Raw genomic sequence first — 17,821 nt, forward strand, 5'->3', positions numbered from 1 at the left:
AAAATACATTAAAAAATCATCTGTGGAAGCTGTAGCGCTGTAAAAAGCACGACCAATCATCTGAGCCGGCCCAGCTAAAATAACTGGATGGCCTACCTGCCTGTCAGCCTTCCATCTGTGCACAAACTTATCTCGTGCCCTCATTGGTAATGTGCGCGTTCGTGTGTGTTGGAGGAGGGGCTCTGTAAGGAAGTGGCAGATTTTTTCCGGCTGTGTATTTTCAAATTCTAGCGCACTCGAACTGGTTTCTCCAAAAGTACCTACCCCACCTTTAATGTGTGCACATGTATAAATGTGTCTGTTGATTGTGTATATATAGTATATACATATTTTATACATATTTGTATCTATGGGATTGTGGGAAACGGCATTTCGATCTCTCTGTCTGTACACACAAACTGAAAGATTGACAATAAAGTTGACTTGAATCACTAAACGGAAAGTGTGTACACACACACACACACACACACACACACACACACACACACACACACACACACACACACACACACACACACACACACACACACACACACACACACACACACACTAACCCTGAGCAGTAGATGTCTGTTGAATTCGTCTCCAATGCGTCGGAGCTCTCTTCCGACTTCCTCCCTCTGCATGTCCCTTGCTGCGTTTCGTTGCTGCGTGCTAGAGGGGCTGAGAGATCGTCCTGAAACAGAGAGGGGAAAACATGCCCACCTTAGAATTAAGATCACACAGGCATGTATTATGTGTTTCATTTGTATTAGCGATGCTGCTTTTTTTAGGCTTATGCAAGTTAGGGTTATCGACTTTTGATTAATAGTTTGAACATGCAGTCTGCATAAAAAGATGTATAGACATAAAGACACAAGTATATTTGGTGACCTTCAGAAGCATTTTTTAAAAACCTTTTTTTTTTCTTTCTCATCCAATTTTCTACTGCACTCCACTCATCCTGGTAATCGTATTGATGTTCCCACTGTAGTGGAGGCTGCGTCATTGTTGGCCAGAAAGCTGCATTACACACACACACACTATGTATGTACGGATCACTAGCATCCCATTATTTAAAGAGTGTGCACCTCACGCATTATGACAAAGATGTGCAGCTGACTGGAACATTACACGTTTATGTACACATGTGTGTTTCTGTGGCTAATCTGTGATATTTTCAGTCAATACTAAATCAGTATGAACAGTCTGAAAGCCCTGACCTCTTATCGAGCTTCACTTATGACTCACTAAGGCTGTTATGAAACCCATGCTTATTATTTCTCACATCCTCCAATATTTATGAGAACTAAACAGCAATGTAATTATCAGTTCAGCAGAGCACTGACTGCACCCGCCAGTGAGATGTGATGGAAACTATAGGCACAGATGTGGAAATACAGGAAGTGTTTTCTGTAAAATATTAGAAAAGAGAACCAAAAGGTAAACTATGTCAAGTGATGTTGTTGATAACTGTAGAAATGAAAGAATTAAAACACAGATAAGCATCTTTTTCGCTTGATGTGGAGTTCATTTTCAGCTATCTCTCAAAAAACATAAAGTTATTTAAATGGCTTACAATTTTGGGGCAAGCAATAAAAAGCAAATAATTTAGAAAACAGTCTTATCTTATTCTCCTTAAAACATGGAGACATGTACTTATTAGCCAGCTTTGTTCTAAGTTATGTCGAAGCCTCAAGCTAAATCTATCTTTGTACAACTAGCCTCTAGGTTGTGTTATAATCAAACAGTGTTTATATAAATCGTAAAAGCCTCAAAAGGGACTGTTCCACTGGCGTTGTCTGGAGAACCTGCAGCACGAGGAGGAAGCATTGTGATGGGATGGCTTTAAGGAACAACAAGATGATACACTGATCCGCTTTAGGCTTTTATCTCTCATTCACACAAAGAGGCCAGCTTTCCTGATAACCCAAACTTTTTTAAAGGACAATAATTGTGTGTGTGTGTGTGTGTGTGTGTGTGTGTGTGTGTGTGTGTGTGTGTGTGTGTATCTCCTATCTGTGCTATCTGATGGACGTAGCAGATTGAATGAGAGGCGAAGGGTTTCAGTCTGCATCTGACAAAAGGCCTGCAAGCCTATTTTGACTGCTACACACACAGGACTATTTTGATTACATACTTAATGAATAACACACACACACACACACACACACACACACACACACACACACACACACACACACACACACACACACACAGTTCTGTTTTGACTGGTATCTTGTCTGGCTGGCTGCAGCGAGAGAATAAAGGAGACACAAGGCAATCAGTGAAGCTAATCACTGCTATTATAAAGAGAGGTTACAATAAGGAAGTTGTATTTTAGCATCCGGAGATAACTTTTGAACTTGAAAAACACCATTTATCCTACAAATGCAGATGTGGTTGAAGCTTGGGTTTTAATAGAGGAGTCGGGGGGGGGTGGAAATTACGAAGTCACGCAATTCTAACATGCAGTATGTGAGTTTCTGCATTTTAAGTAAAGATGACGAGGAGAATCTGAAAAAACAAATGAAAAGTTCCCCATGACGATGATATTAATAAGCACTAGTGAATATATTTGTCACCCGCTGCACTAGCACTGCTAGGGGGTTCACACAGCTGTTTCTTTTGTTGTGCCAAATCTCAGCCTCATGTCACAGCTTTGTTTGTTTCGAAGTAACAGGATGGGCAACTTTAGCCGACAGCATTATAGCTCTAGGCATGCGTGTCTTCTTCTGTTTACTCGTCCGAAAAAACAGCAAGCATAAAAACAGGGTCAAGGCAGTGAGAAGTGATTAATGTCTAATAAACACTTTGGTGGCTCCAACAGTACGAGCTGAAAACCACAGAGCCTCAACACACAACTCCTGGAAATGCAAAAGCTTCAACTAATACTTTCATTGCCTCTAGTTAGACTCCTTAAAAAGGGAAGTACACCGATTTAACGCATGAAAGTGTGTCTTGGAGAGTACTACTGCGTATGTGAAAAAGATTTATGAAGCCGAACTGTGACAATTACCTAAGGTGAAGTCCATTGAGTTAGTTTGAGAAAGGAAAAAAACTCAGAGGTGTGGAGTTAGAAACAAGTGATCTTACACACTTATGTAGAACGCTGCTTGAGGCTAGCGGCTCGAGGCTACATTAGCAACTAGCATAACACATACAAATCTTCAACCAAACCGGCAGAAGGTTGTTTTGCATTGTGGGTAATGTAGGCTAATGGTTTTGGCAAGGACAACACATAACAAGTGTGGTTTTACTGCAACCAGTTGTATACCTTTTTGAGTCCAACTATGTTTTGGAGGTGCTATGAATGCTAAATATGTATACGGCTATACGCTTAAATAACTTTTACTTAACCCTTAAATCTTGTATCATCTTCAAATGCGGCAAATACTTTATAATCTTGAGAGAAATTACTATTTAATAGTTGTGTGTAATAAGATATTGGACTACAACATTTTAAATGTTGCTTTGATGTGCGCACAGACAAATGTACGTTCTTTATGAGAACTTTAACATGGCATTTTATTGCAACTAATCAAAACGCTAACAATAGATATTTCTGATAAACATTCCGTGGGGCAGTACTGAAAATGTTAAAGTTTGTTTGCCCCTCAGATTCGCTGAATGGTTGCTGCCACATTCGTATTACTTTGATAGTGCACACACACACACACACACACACACACACACACACACACACACACACACACACACACACACACACACACACACACACACACACACACACACACTCTCTACACACACACACACACACACACACACACACACACACACACACACACACACACACACACACACACACACACACACACACACACACACACACACACACACACACAACATTGGGCGTAGACAGAAGTCAAGACCCTTTTCCTTCCTGTAAATCTGACTCAGCAGGATTCAATGAAAACTGTGAATCCAAGGCAGCAGTCCAACGTCAACAGGTCTAACAAACTCATTCACAAAACTCACCCGTGCAAAACAAACAAAAAGTACATTGTCCTTACACAGTATCACAAAGTGTCATTATGTGTTAGTTTGAGATGAAAATAATCACTTAACTAAGGGGTTAGTTCAGGATTAGGACTTAAATGGTGACTTAAGTGAATGTCCACTGTTAATAGTTAGTTAATGTCTTTATTCCTTTCAAATGTTGATATAGTGGCGATCACGTTTGTGCAAATACATTACATTGCTATTAGATTTCGATTGTATCTGCAGGCCTTTGGAAGGATTTTACACACTCATAAAAAAGGCAGCAGAGATTATCAACAGGAAGAGGATTATTACGATGGAACAAAAACACAGGAAATTTGGCACCACTGAGGAGTCATAGTAGTGTGTTTTTGATCTGCATGTTTCTGCCTGAATATCTTTGGATTTCCCTCTGAGAGCAAATTCCATCTGAGTGATTTACACATGTGCGAGTAAAACAATATTTTGGAAAGATGCATGAGTAAGTTATAGTAGGAGGAAAAGGGGAGTGCAACAACCTCAAGTTTTTGTTCATCTTCTTACTTTCATTGTTGACATTTAACACCACCCGCCCTAACCCTCAACTGTTTGATAAAGGAAGCTTCAGTGAGTTTGTGCCGGGCTCTGGTTTCATATTTTGCAGCACACCCACACAGCAGCTATTTCACAGAGAAAACAGTGAAAAGCTAACTGGCTGATTCAGGTCAATCATTTTCACACTTTACAGGTTCAGTTTTTTCAAAAGGGCGGGACACCTACACTTACTTTAAACACTTCAATTTGAAGGAATGCATGCTTCTTAAATCGGATAAACTAGATTACAAAATGAGTAGTGGTTTAGCATTATGATTACAAGTCATTGTTGCTTTTTGAGGAAAGTCACTGACTGGAAGGATAGCAGCAACACGACAAAGAAACGTGCTCAAAAGTGAAAACGTGTGCCAGTAATGATGATGGGAAGTGTTCCTATAACGGTCTTTAAAATATATGCTTTTGTGACATTAAATCCCTTTCCAGATAACTCTAAATCCTGCTTGGATTCAGTGTTCAGCTGATCGTCGGTAATATATGCAAAGTGCCTTTGTATCCTCACCGTGCTGCACGCGCGTCCCGAGTCCACCCCCGTGCGCCTCAGCCACGCGCTGCAGGGCGTGTTTCAGCACCTGTCCGGTGGGGCTCGGAGTCTGCGTGGCTCGGTCAGCCGTCACTGCCTTAGGGGAGAGCGGGGAGTCAGGCAGCGAGTCTCCCTCGAAGGAGAAATATCCACTGGATGTGCGGCGATTGAAGTTGAAAATCGATCTCTTCCGAAACACGTCGAGGCTGTCCGCAGCTGGGGAGCCGGCTCTGGTTCTGCACACGGAGGGCGAGGCCGGCTCTACTCCTCCGGGGGAATCGGGGGGACAGGAGGTTTGCGCTGAGGCTCCAGCGGCTCCCACGGGTAGTGGATCTGCTCCCTGTGGTGCAGTTACTGCTGTGGAGCCATCGGGCAGATTTGGTGGTCTGTTGGATGGTCAGAGCAGCACCGTCAGTGTGGGCTTTCATCACTCTGTCTAAACAGCCTCGCGTCTGACACAACAGCTTATGTGAAGCTGCAAACTACGGACTGTTTCCAAACTATAAACCGGATTATTTCACAGGGATCGCGATGAGTGCTGCGCCAATGAGGACGTGCCAACACAAACTATGATGACTTATTTTATATTCTAGCACATGTGCCCCTGCAGCTGATACCCACATAAATATTCAGAGTTGTGCAGTTAGTATTTGACAGGTTCACGTGCAGTGAGTGTGTTCCTGATGGCTAAAGTGTCCGCCTGGTGCGTCTCCATTGTTTAAAGAAGATGCTGATGCAGCAAATAATTATTTGACTGTATGTCTATGTGTGTGCTCGGGGGGTGGGGTCATAAAGGAAGTGTCTGGAGTAAATTGAACTGCGTCACATATAACAGCCTGAAAGAAATCCGTCCCCGACTCGTCAGTCTGGGAATGTTATTTTAAGCAACGTTTTGTCTGATCGCACAGTTCTGGTTTTATTCAGGATTCCTTAGATTTCAAAAGTGTGGAATTATTAAGATCTTACTCTTGGTGTTAACACTGCTTTGCATTGGGAACAACATTTTACGCCGTTGTTATTTTCAGGTTTAATCGCCAAATCTTGCCATTCTGATTAGAACGCCTCATCAAAATATTTTGACGCAGCGCTTCCTGTTGTCCAGACTGAACAGCAGCTTCCTAAACACAGGGATTCCCAGCAGCAATGACCTACTTCTGTGCCAAATAACCGAAAATGATAAAAGGCAGTTTTATTTTTTACGCACAAGTCGTTATATACCGACAAAGACTTTTACGCACCTTAGATGAAAAAAGTCGTCCTTTTGCCTTTTACGCATTATTACGCACGGAGAAACAGCCTCCACACGCGGGCTTTAAGTGGGCGCCAAGTCTGTCGTGCAGCCATATGAGAATATAAACTTTCCCTGTGGGTTTCGGTGCAGATCCGACCCAAGTTCAGATGGGAGATATCAAGCGTGGCAGGCAGCACGTAGAGAATGGCACCCATACCGGCAAAAAAACCTCGCCGAGAGGGAAACACGCTCACCGGTACAACAACAAAACTAACAAACATTAATTTGATCCGGTGCCGAGGTGTTAAATGTCTAACGAGATCCGTTCAGCAGCACGTCTGCACCGTCACTGTGTTTACAGGATAAGGGCACGGACAAAGCCTAGAAGTGCGTGTGCGCCTCCCACCGGGCAGTAAACCGTGTCTTTAACATGGATACTTCACCGCTTAATATACTAGAGTGGTGCATTAAACAGCGGCTGAACTCTGTGACCTCGAAGATAGCAAAGCAATAGTGAAGGAAAAAAAACACTTTAATTAAAAGGAACACCGTACGATTTCTTATAGTTTGCATAATAACTCCGCACTCCTACTGTAAATCCCTCTAGATATACAACAGGAAAAGCGAACCGAAGAAGAGAATATTAACTTCTGTTTAAAGTTACTTTTTACGCATGAAAAACGCGTAAAATAGATGTTTTTATATCAAAAGAAAGCAAAACGGTGTAAAAGAAAAGTTATTATTAATTTCCTTTATTAAACCCTCCCAAGTGGGTATGACTGCAGCCGCCGGTTTGAGGCGAAGTCGTTTGTTTAAAAGAACACACGATGCCTCTTTCCAAACTCACCTGGATGGAAGGGGCATGTCAGTGTTGGGACATCATCTCTGGCTTCGAAAAAAGAAATACGATGAAATTAGCTCTGCGTAAATATGTCCAACAACTATTATTATTCCAAGTTCAAATAGGATCCACAGGTCGAAAGTGATTTACACTTCTCAAAGTCGACATAGATCCCAGAGTTTTGGCTGAAGAACAATGCTTGAATAATCCTCCTGGTCCGTGTGATCGTTGTCTGCATCTCCTTGCTTTCTCCCTGCCTTCTTCTCTTGCACTGCCTCCGGAGCCGGAGTATGGCAGACTTTAACAGAAGAAACAACCCCGTCACAGAAACGTCATAAGTCCAGCCCCACAGACTTTTTTTCCGTCTCTGTCTCCCCCTAGTGCTCAGAATCGGAGGATGAAACACAGTTCTGCATTTATCATATTCATAGTACTAGGAGCAGTGGGCAGCTATTATACAACGCCAGGGGAGCAATGGAGAGCGGGAGGGATGTCCGGTGCCTTGCTCAAGAGCATCACGGCAGGGGCTGAACTGGGACCTCTCCAAGTAGCAGTCCACACTGTCTGTTCGGGGACTTGAACCGGCGACCCTACAGCTCCCAGTCCAAGCCCTTACTGACTGACCCACATGCCTCGGTGTCCCTCACTGTGAATCAAATATAAAAAGAGTAATTTGTCTCTGTATAAATGTCAGGTTGTGGTAGATTTGTTGATTAGAAATAAAATGTCTGAAAAAAAATCATTGATAAATGTTTATGAAAACATTATAAAGACGATTCTCAGGTGTGATCTACAACATGTATTTTAAATGAATAATATAATAGCATGTAAGTGGCTAGCATTGTTTAAAGGCTTGGTGAATATGAATAGCCCTAGATGTCATTTTGTTATTGGAAATATATATTCCACCTACAGGTTGGGAATAACTTCACATAAGTCATGGAGAAAGGATGGGCTTTTGGGAGAGTAGAATAGTAAGGGGACCCTGAGGAGCATGAACACTGGAGCTCCGGTGTTCACTTTCCTCCACCAGGAGTGTCCAAACTCTCTTTGGCTTATCTGGATTTATGCCAAAGAGTAGAGTTGGCGTACATTCAGACGTGTCCTGCACAGAGGGGAAGAAAGTAGAGTTGTTAAGGGACCATCTCCAGTTATTGTTTTCTCCTGATCCTAGGATAACTTCAAAAGAAAAAGTGTTAGGTAAAGATCTGGACTTGGGCGCCTGGAGGAATGTGAACATCCGAGCTACAAAACTCCAACAGCTGCAGGGCATGGGAGAAAAAGGAGTCACACACACTAATACACATAGCACACACACACAACTGAATCGATACAGACAGACAAAAGGGCGAGACAATCAATAGCATTTACATGTGATCAATACCGATCAATTCCTCAGAGTGTGGGAAAATGTGTGTGAACGGTTGTAAATATCTGCCGTGGCTAATGTCCACTTTCTATTGGTTTCTATTGCTGCACATTTTAGTATGTTTTACTTTAAGGGTTATCAGATATGTTTAGTGGGATGATGATGCTGAAGACATTGCCAATAGTCGTGAACATTTTTAAAGGGATAGTAAAAGAAAGATGGATATTTGTATGATTGCTGTTCTTAGAGCTGGACTGTGAATGTGGTCGGGACATCTTAAGGAAACTAGATAAGTTAAAGGCTTTAACGAGTCATACAACAGCAGGATGGAGCCCACACTTCATTAATCAACTCCATCAAGGTTATTACCCCCAATCAAATATCCATACGCATCGGCGTTTAACCGTTTGTAAGTTGAGGAAAATAGAAATCTCAGCAAGAGCCATGACATGACTATATTTATTTATGTATTCGTTTATTTGGCAGGGACATTGCACATTAATGAAAACTTAAAACATGAAATGTGCCAACTGTAAATATGCCAGATTTAGCTTTGAGCTACTTTCCATCCGCAGTCCCTCACATAAAACATTAGGAAAATGAAAATTACAGCACAAATACATAAAATGCAAGAAAGTAGAATACCCAAGTACTTAGGACATGGTAATACAATATAGCAGCATCGATGCATAAAGCACAAGAGAAGATACCCCTGTATTAAAGTGCATTTAGTGGTGATCGATAGCACGTCTGTTTGTTTCTCAACCATTATTATTATACTCTCTTGTTCTAGTCTTTTTAGTTGACAAACCAGGGAACAATCTTACATTCGTACACCTGCCATAAAAGCACTTTTCACAAAAAGGAGAGGATCATATTTAATTAAGGAAATAGTTCATTTGGGACACATTTGATTTTGGCAAGGAGACTGTACAAACTTGATTGTTACTGTGTTTTTTATTCAGGTCCTTTACCTATGAGCTAAGTGGAATTGGCATGCCATTAGAGAAATTGCCCCGAGGGTCCTGCAGGATCAAGTTTCCTCAGATGCATCGTGCATGCCTTTAGGACACAGTATCACTCCCATCGTCTCCCACTTCTGCTGATTACTGAGAGGACGAGATAAGACAGACGGGGTTTTCTGCCTGGTTGGTTTCATACAAGTGCATTTACTGTAAATGGTTCCGGATTTATAAAGACGTTTATGGTTGCCTGTGTGTCTCCCATGCAAATTTGCATGCAAATCATTGTTGGAGCCTTGAACCGCTGGAACATGAAAACATGTCTGAGTTTAATGGCCTCATTCAGCAGCCCTGAGGGGATTCAGGGTCATTACAGATTGCTCACTGCAGTAGACACTCTTAAACACTGTTTTAAAAAGAGCTGTAAATTAGGCTGAAGTGCAAACGCTACCATTTTGTGCAAGTGAGAAAATAAGCTGATGGCCATATATCAGCTGAGTCATGATGGCTTGATACATTCAGACAACACGTGACCAATACTGCGTACTATGTTCATCAAATCTATCGAGTTTCTGGAGATGCAGTCGCAGTCCAACCCCCTTACATATTTCATCATTGAGAAAACACATGTTAGCAGTCACGGTAACAAACACATGCAAGCTTATTTTACTGTTGTGATTATGTATAACAATTAGATAGAAATCCCTCCTCCCCTTGCGCTTCAGAAGAGTGTTCATTACAACATATTGACCCAGTTGTGGAAGTGAGTGAAGCGTTACAAGTGGACGAGTAAGGCTGATCAACACAGTGTTTTCTGAGAGACAGTGTGTGAAACAATTTGTTTACAATGGTGTAAATGCTTAATACAATCAGAGTGTAACACATTTATTTGTATAAACACTTCAAAGTAATAGCTGCAGCCATTATAAAAGTGACCTAATATAAAATAAACAGTAAGAGATCAATAAATGAAACACTTATACACATTTAATATGCTGATACCTGACTCTTACAGGGTGTGTGTACGCATGTGTTTAACTGACATTGACAACTGGTCATTGACTGCTAATGGAATGCCAATCAGTTCCCACGCAGTGGACCATAAGCCCCCCCTCCCCCCCATTCAGACAACACTGACCACCTGGACCAGTGTGTGAGTGAGTGAGTGAGTGATGTGTGTGTGTGTCCATAATAATATTGACTGGTTGTAATGTGAGAAGTCAGGACACAATAGCGCTGTAACTCTGAAGACCTAACACCATGCTGAGAGAGATCACAGCTAGGTGTCACAAAGAAACAGAAACACACACTGACACACACATGCTTTAACTTCAGTATCACTTGTCCATCTATACAAACGGGTAGTCATTTAAAGGCGGTTAATAATAAACAATATGTCTAATTTATGCCTGGTTAAACCTTCAATGTATGCCCGTGAGGCAACTAGTATCTGCCCAACTTAAACCAAGTTTTGGATGTGAGGCTCTGCAGTGGAAACACAAAGAAACTAGTTTGCAATTGGGCACCACCTCATAACCGGCTCATTACCTGCCTTGGAGAAAAATAAGTGTAAATAAGTGTTCATACTGCAACTTAAACGGAGTGTTTTCTCTTTGCATATGCCTCAATTTCATTAAGTCCTGATGTTAATCATCTGCATGGACATGGAGATATGTAAACACATTAGTCCCATTTAATGGCTTTAATTCTAAATGTGGGTGCTAATGAACTCTCAGTAACCACACATGTATTGCTGTGTTTCTACCAATGTTTGCTGCATTACAGCATGTCAATATCCAAGCAGGTGTTCAGCATCGTTTGGAAATTGACAGATAAAATCCAACGCTGCTTGACCGTGCTTTGTATACTGGTTTGCACCAACCCACTGTTCAGACACAAACCCGTCTCATTTGAATGCATGGCATAAAGTCCCTTCAGATGAATCTAAATCTAAACACACTACTAATCTCTGTGTGTTTGCATGTCTGTCTTTTTCTCTATTTCATTCAACTTTTTCCGCGTCCATCCATGCGTCTCCTCTCTCGCTCTTTATCTTACAACTCTGCCTGGAACTCCATCTATTTATTTCCATACATTAAACTGTGAAACACGATATGTTGTGCTGCCCGAAAAAGATTGCTGCATGTATGAGTGTGTCTGTGTGTGTGTGTGTGTGTGTGTGTGTGTGTGTGTGTGTGTGTGTGTGTGTGTGTGTGTGTGTGTGAGACATGTAGAAATATCTGCAGTAGAACTTTAAAGGTTACCAGCCCCCAAGGAAGGAAAGCGCCTCAAAAAACAGAAACCAGTGAGGTGACACCTGCAAAGTATAATGTTATAAAGGATGTGTTATCTATTAAAATACAGTTTTGGTTTTGGTAACTTCACAGTTGTATGAAATATATACATATGCAAATACTTTTACACACTATTCATTTGAACTCAAACGTAAATGTTGTCAGTACCATGATTTACATGTGAACAGAAGGTCACACGTAACTTTTTCCACTTGTAAAAGTAATTTGCACAGGTTTTGGTTTCCACTTTACAAACCAAAACACGACTCAAAACATAAAGTATGCATGTTTAAAGATTAGAAGACATAGTAAAAAAAATGTGGCTCGACCAAAAATCGTTTTTAAAATGTGCTATATAAATAAAACCTGATTTGATTTGATTATGAAATGTCAAAAAGATTACACTGGGTGTGCACTGAAGTAGGATGCCCCTAATTTCAACAAAATGACCTGATGACATCTTGTCACCTGAAACACTAAATTCTGCTTCACGTTTCATTTAAAGTGAAGCGTTTACCTCACTGTTTTGCTCTATTGCTCAAGCCTCTTGCAGTAGCCTACATACCCCCTCTTACACATGTGGAAAAAAAAAAAAAACACAAACCCCCTAAAAAAGAAAATGTGATATTTCAGAGGCAGGATGCAGATATTTAGTTGAAAGAAGCTAAATGTCTGCATCCTGAGAGAGAACGTGCGCTCGGTGTTTCCCCCTGCAGAAGGTTTGGTGGGGTTTAGCCCCACATTAAGAGAGGCAACTCAAATATGTCTGAAGTAATACTATAATGATTGAGATCTCTATATCATTGTTATTGTTGTTCTAAGAAGAAAGCAGTTGTTAAAGGGGCTCTTTTATTAGCTAACCTGCTCTGTTGTGATTGGTCAACTGCTCAGAGATGTCCCGATACTTAGCCTATCACGCACAGTACAATGAGTTGGAGAGCTTAGAAGCAAACATGTTACATAGCGATGTCATCATTTTATCAAAATAATCATAGGAGTCCAATGCTGGAGGCGTTTCAGGCAAGGGGGGAGTGTGTGGGAGAGAAACTCCCTCTGGAGGTAACTTTGGGATTTAAGCCTTTGCAGACCATTTACATGCAACCTATACAACACACTACAGGAAAGAGAAACCCCCAAAAAGCATAATGGGGTCTTTTTAAGTCAATCTTTCGGCAAAGAACGTTGAATAATTAGTTTGAGCCAAACATATTGCATTCTTGGCGTGATTTATCGAGCAAAGCAAAAGTGTAATGTTTTGCACTATTTGTGTAAAGCAGTGATAATATGTTCATATACCTGCCAGGACCTTTATGACAAGCACAGTGTAATTTGAACAGAGCTCAGTGGAACAAAATGGAGTTACTCAGTGAGAAGAGACACACTCACCCCGGCTGGTGGAAAGTTACACCGATTTGTTTTGATTACAGGTAACCAAAACTAAAGCAGGTAGCTTTTCTGCACAATTTTGCTCTAAAATAGGAAGTAACTAAATATATAAACGCAACAAAAAAGGGTTTCCGTTTCAGGTTTAGACGGAAGAAAAACAAATGCCTTTGAAACTTTAATTTACACAATTGTGGGAACAGTTTTGTTTTCAGGCATTTAGTTGAAGAATGTTATATTTTGATCATTATTTTTCCATCTGTGACAAACCTGACAGAAGAACACATGTAGACGGCATGTGCCAGGTCTGTTTGTTTGTGTGTGTGTGTGTGTGTTATTCATTGTGTGTGAAGTTTCCACAGAGAACAGTGGGCTGACTCAAAATGAGAACTTAGGGTTTCCTCTACGGGCCTGAGAGACAGAAGGCAAGTGGAAAACTGGTTTCACACAAACACGTACAATATTCTTCAAAAACATACCAGCCTATACACAATAACAACCCCAAAAAAAAAAAAGAAGCTTTACATACACACACACACACACACACGGAGACGGACCCATGCACATCGTATATACACTGTGCATCAGACACACACACACACACACGGAGACGGACCCATGCACATCGTATATACACTGTGCATCAGACACACACACACACACATACCTTTGTTAACGAGGCGTGGTTGGCAATGTTCGACAGCAAAAGCAAACTGCTCCAGGGTAACTGTGCAGACACACACAGGGGGCTAAACAAACAACATGCTGCAAAGGTCAACATGTACAAGCTTTACCATGAGTACCACTGGACAGGCAGCATCACTATATTCAAACATCATTTATGAATGAAGTAGCAACTTGTGATTTTCAGGCATATAACAAAGAAAACGTTTTTTTTTTTTTTTAAATAAATACTGAATCTTCTTTACTTTGTTATCTTTGCAAGAAGCACAATGACTATTCCTTAATGCTAACAGACTGAAAAAGGTTATTATATATAGTAGTTATTATCTAATCACTTGTGGTGGAACATAAAATAGCTGGAGTAAAAAGGAAACAACCTGCAACACAAAGAACTACGCCACAACAAAGCAGCACACCTTTTGCTTTTCATTTTTAAACTTTTGTTTTTCATCTGTGTTTTCTCTTACACACCGTGATGTTTAACTATTATACACTATTATAACACTGTTGCTGTTTAACAGAGCAAACTCTCTCTCTCTCTCTCTCTCCTTTCTTCAATCTATGTAACCTCATATCTGTAGCTACAACTATTTTCCAATTCTTCTTTATTTTTCTCTTTAAAGCCACTTTCCACAAAGGTGTGTGTGAGTGTGAGTGTGTGTGTGTGTGTGTGTGTGTGTGTCTGTGTCTGTGTCTGTGTGTGTGTGTGTGTGTGTGTGTGTGTGTGTGTGTGTGTGTGTGTGTGTGTGTGTGTGTGTGTGTGTGTGTGTGTGTGTGTGGGAGGGTGGTGAACAAACATAGGAAAGGTTATGGTCTTAAAAGTGTGAAAAGGTCTGTGGTTTTCCTCACCTTGACTAGCTTCAAGAGCTTGCAAGAAAAATAAATTGCTTACATCAACGCATATCAGAAAATACAAAAGGACCTGATCCCTGCACACACACAAAGACACACTTCTAAGAAACTGCTTTTTAAAGGGTTCATTAGAAACATGAATCTCTAAATATTGTGTTTGATAAGTGTACGCGTGTGACAGTTTTCCGAGAACATCGAGCAAATATTGTAATTTTTAAGGATTTATGTTGGTTGGATACAAGACAATCTTTTGGGAACAAATAATGTCCGTGTTTACAAAGAGACAGTAAGCAGTAAGACCAGATAAGTAAAACCACTGGCTGCGAAGGACAGTTCAGTCTAATTTGAGAATATAACGTTTTACAGGAAGAGAAGAGATTTTAAGTAAACCCAGAGTATGTTTTACGAAATCACATGTCAAGGGATTATGCTTGAAATGACATATTGATTATAGATTCTATGGAAATAAACAACAAAGTAGATATTGTTGTGTGTTATTCCTTCAGAAATCTGCACGCTGAAAATCTGTGTGACATTGTTTTAATTGTGTATTGTTTATACCTGTAAGATAAACTCATTACGGAATCATTCAAGCATGTTAACACTGATATATGACTGTACTGCTCTGCTATGAACTGTCAATGGTTTACGACAGTCACAATAGCAGTATGAGTAAATGTGACAGCTGAAATACACAAAATTATAAACAAGACATGTGAGAGAGAAATACAGAGATAACGCACAACATCTCTGTGGAAGTGTCTACATTTGTCCTTTTCATCTGTGCAATCCTCAGGTGTGTATTGTGTTTAGTAGTGTTTGTCTACCCACAAACAAGTGTGTTTCAGTCATGTGGTAACACACATGAATGCTCACACACACACACACACACACACACACACACACACACACACACACAGCGGCATTATGCACCTGGCTGCAGCACAACAGAAGTTTATCAGCGAGGGAATCTAGTATAAACCAACAACGCAGGTGTTTCTGTGTGTGTGTGTGTGTGTGTGTGTGTGTGTGTGTGTGTGTGTGTGTGTGTGTGTGTGTGTGTGTGTGTGTGTGTGTGTGTGTGTGATCACGCTTCCTGGCTGACATCAGTAATTCTGCTCTGTAGCTCAACAGTTTCATCTTCGCAGGAGAACAGCATTTTTTATTTGAATCCAACTTCAAACTTATTTTAAAATATAGCTTTCAGTATAATGTTAATGTGTCAGGGTGATTTAATTAAGTGAAAGGTGAGTATTGTTCGTGGTGGGAGAAAAACGTTGTGTTACAAATGCTTCCGGTGACTTCCTAGTGGCGGGCTGATTCACCTCAAAAGTCCCCTAATACCTTCCACACATGTGCCTCAAAACGACAGACGAGTCAAAGCCAACACCCCCCAAAGTACGACATCAGTTCTGACCCTGAACACATCTGTATAAAACACACATCTGTTTAACCACCATCAAAAAAGAAAATCCCCACATGCATCATTACTCTGGCTGCAATTTATACAAATTATTTATCTAATACATCATATTCCAATCACTTGTATATAGACCCTTATTGCACTATTTTAACTATTGTATCTGTTTTTATTGTGTTGCACTGTTGGAGGAGCCTGTGACCTAAGATTTCCATCAACATAACTACTGTAGCTATGTACGTATGACAAATAAAAGCCTTGAACCTCGACCCATCCAACAGAGTTTTTATCTTTCGTCTTTGGGTCTAACTTTCCTTCTCACACATGCTGCCATTACCTGCTTTTTTGGGGGGCAACAATACTCTATGAACCCCTAACTCATCCCCTCTAGTAAAACACAGTTCCTCAACAAAGACATTTGGTATTATCATCCCATATAAATCCCATCATTTGAATCCACTTTCTCAACAAACACAACAGCGTGTGACAATGCTCTGCCTTTGTGAACAAATGTAACTACAAGAATTATATTGCAGAGACCATTGTTTAACTTTTAGTGCTGTTGATGACATGTTAGCAGCACCTTGACTTTGCCTCCCCCATGTGGATGAGCTGTCTCTAACTTCAGAGGGAACCCAGGATGTTTAATTAGTATGCTGGCAGAGATTATAAACACTATTGCATACATTTGCTATGCATGGTATTGTGACTGAAGGAGTCTGTAAAACCAAGGACAACGAGAAAACAAAGAAGAATACTTACATTTGTGGTGTGTGTGTGTGTGTGTGTGTGTGTGTGTGTGTGTGTGTGTGTGTGTGTGTGTGTGTGTGTGTGTGTGTGTGTGTGTGTGTGTGTGTGTGTGTGTGTGTGTCATTACAGAAGCAGGGGGAAGTCCTTTTTCCTGTGTTTTTTTTCTGTGTTGTGTGTGTGTGTGTGTGTGTGTGTGTGTGTGTGTGTGTGTGTGTGCAGAAGTGAACATCCCGTTCTGAATGTATCTGCCCCCACACGGGAGCCCTGCTTTGTTCCGCTGCTGCAACCACTGTTGCATGTTTTCTCTGCATCCTCCAATGTGACATGTGTACAGTATGTCTGTACGCATGCCTGATCTGAATTTATTTTTCACTAACACCTTAAGTGTCATATTTTATAAAACTGCTTTTCTGTATAGACTTTATATGCCTTGGTGAGGTCAGATATCAGACGTCACTCTCTGAAATTAAGTCAAGTTAGGGGCTTGTGCAAGGCAGGAACAACACAAGTCATATTAAGTAGAGATGTCAATAGTAGGAGTTTGCTGTCTGTAAAAGTATTTCATGTTACAGTCTGTTGTGTTTTTATGTCAAGCATTTCTTTGTAATCACATTTGTGGCATGCTCAAAGCACATGATGTTCTCTGAGAAAGCATTGGTTAAAGAGGGATGAAAAGTTTGCTGTAGTTTATATGAGGAGGTAATCAGTGATGTTACTTTTAAAAGGTATGTTTTCAGCAAAACAATATTGCCTTCAAAACTTATCTGTAATCCAAAACGGATCTGAATCAGCTATTTAATGCCACTCTTTAATCTAAGCACAAAGCTTTCAATGTGGTTGCCAGCAGGGGCGTGCATCACCTGAAAGCCTTCACAGTTTTTGTGACAGTGTGTGGTTTTTTTCTACATTTTTTTCAGTCTGAAGTTTCCACTGTGTAGGT

The 17,821-nt window shown here is 40.7% G+C and overlaps 1 protein-coding gene across 1 annotated transcript in view; it reads right to left on the reverse strand.

Annotated features, from left to right (window-relative positions):
• The window catches only part of col14a1a (collagen, type XIV, alpha 1a), a 36,171-nt gene extending 28,473 nt beyond the window's left edge, over window positions 1–7,698 (reverse strand). The window contains exons 1-3 of the mRNA XM_010797074.1: window positions 7,174–7,698; window positions 5,075–5,481; window positions 555–676 (exon numbers count right to left, since the gene is read on the reverse strand). Coding sequence (XP_010795376.1) covers window positions 555–676; window positions 5,075–5,481; window positions 7,174–7,190 — 546 coding nt within the window. The 5' untranslated portion in view covers window positions 7,191–7,698. The remainder of the gene's footprint in view (window positions 1–554; window positions 677–5,074; window positions 5,482–7,173) is intronic.
• Between the last annotated feature and the right edge of the window lie 10,123 nt (window positions 7,699–17,821).

The sequence above is a fragment of the Notothenia coriiceps genome, unplaced genomic scaffold, assembly GCF_000735185.1.
Source record: "Notothenia coriiceps isolate Sejong01 unplaced genomic scaffold, NC01 NC01_scaffold00037470, whole genome shotgun sequence".
In the NCBI taxonomy this organism is placed as follows: domain Eukaryota; kingdom Metazoa; phylum Chordata; class Actinopteri; order Perciformes; family Nototheniidae; genus Notothenia; species Notothenia coriiceps.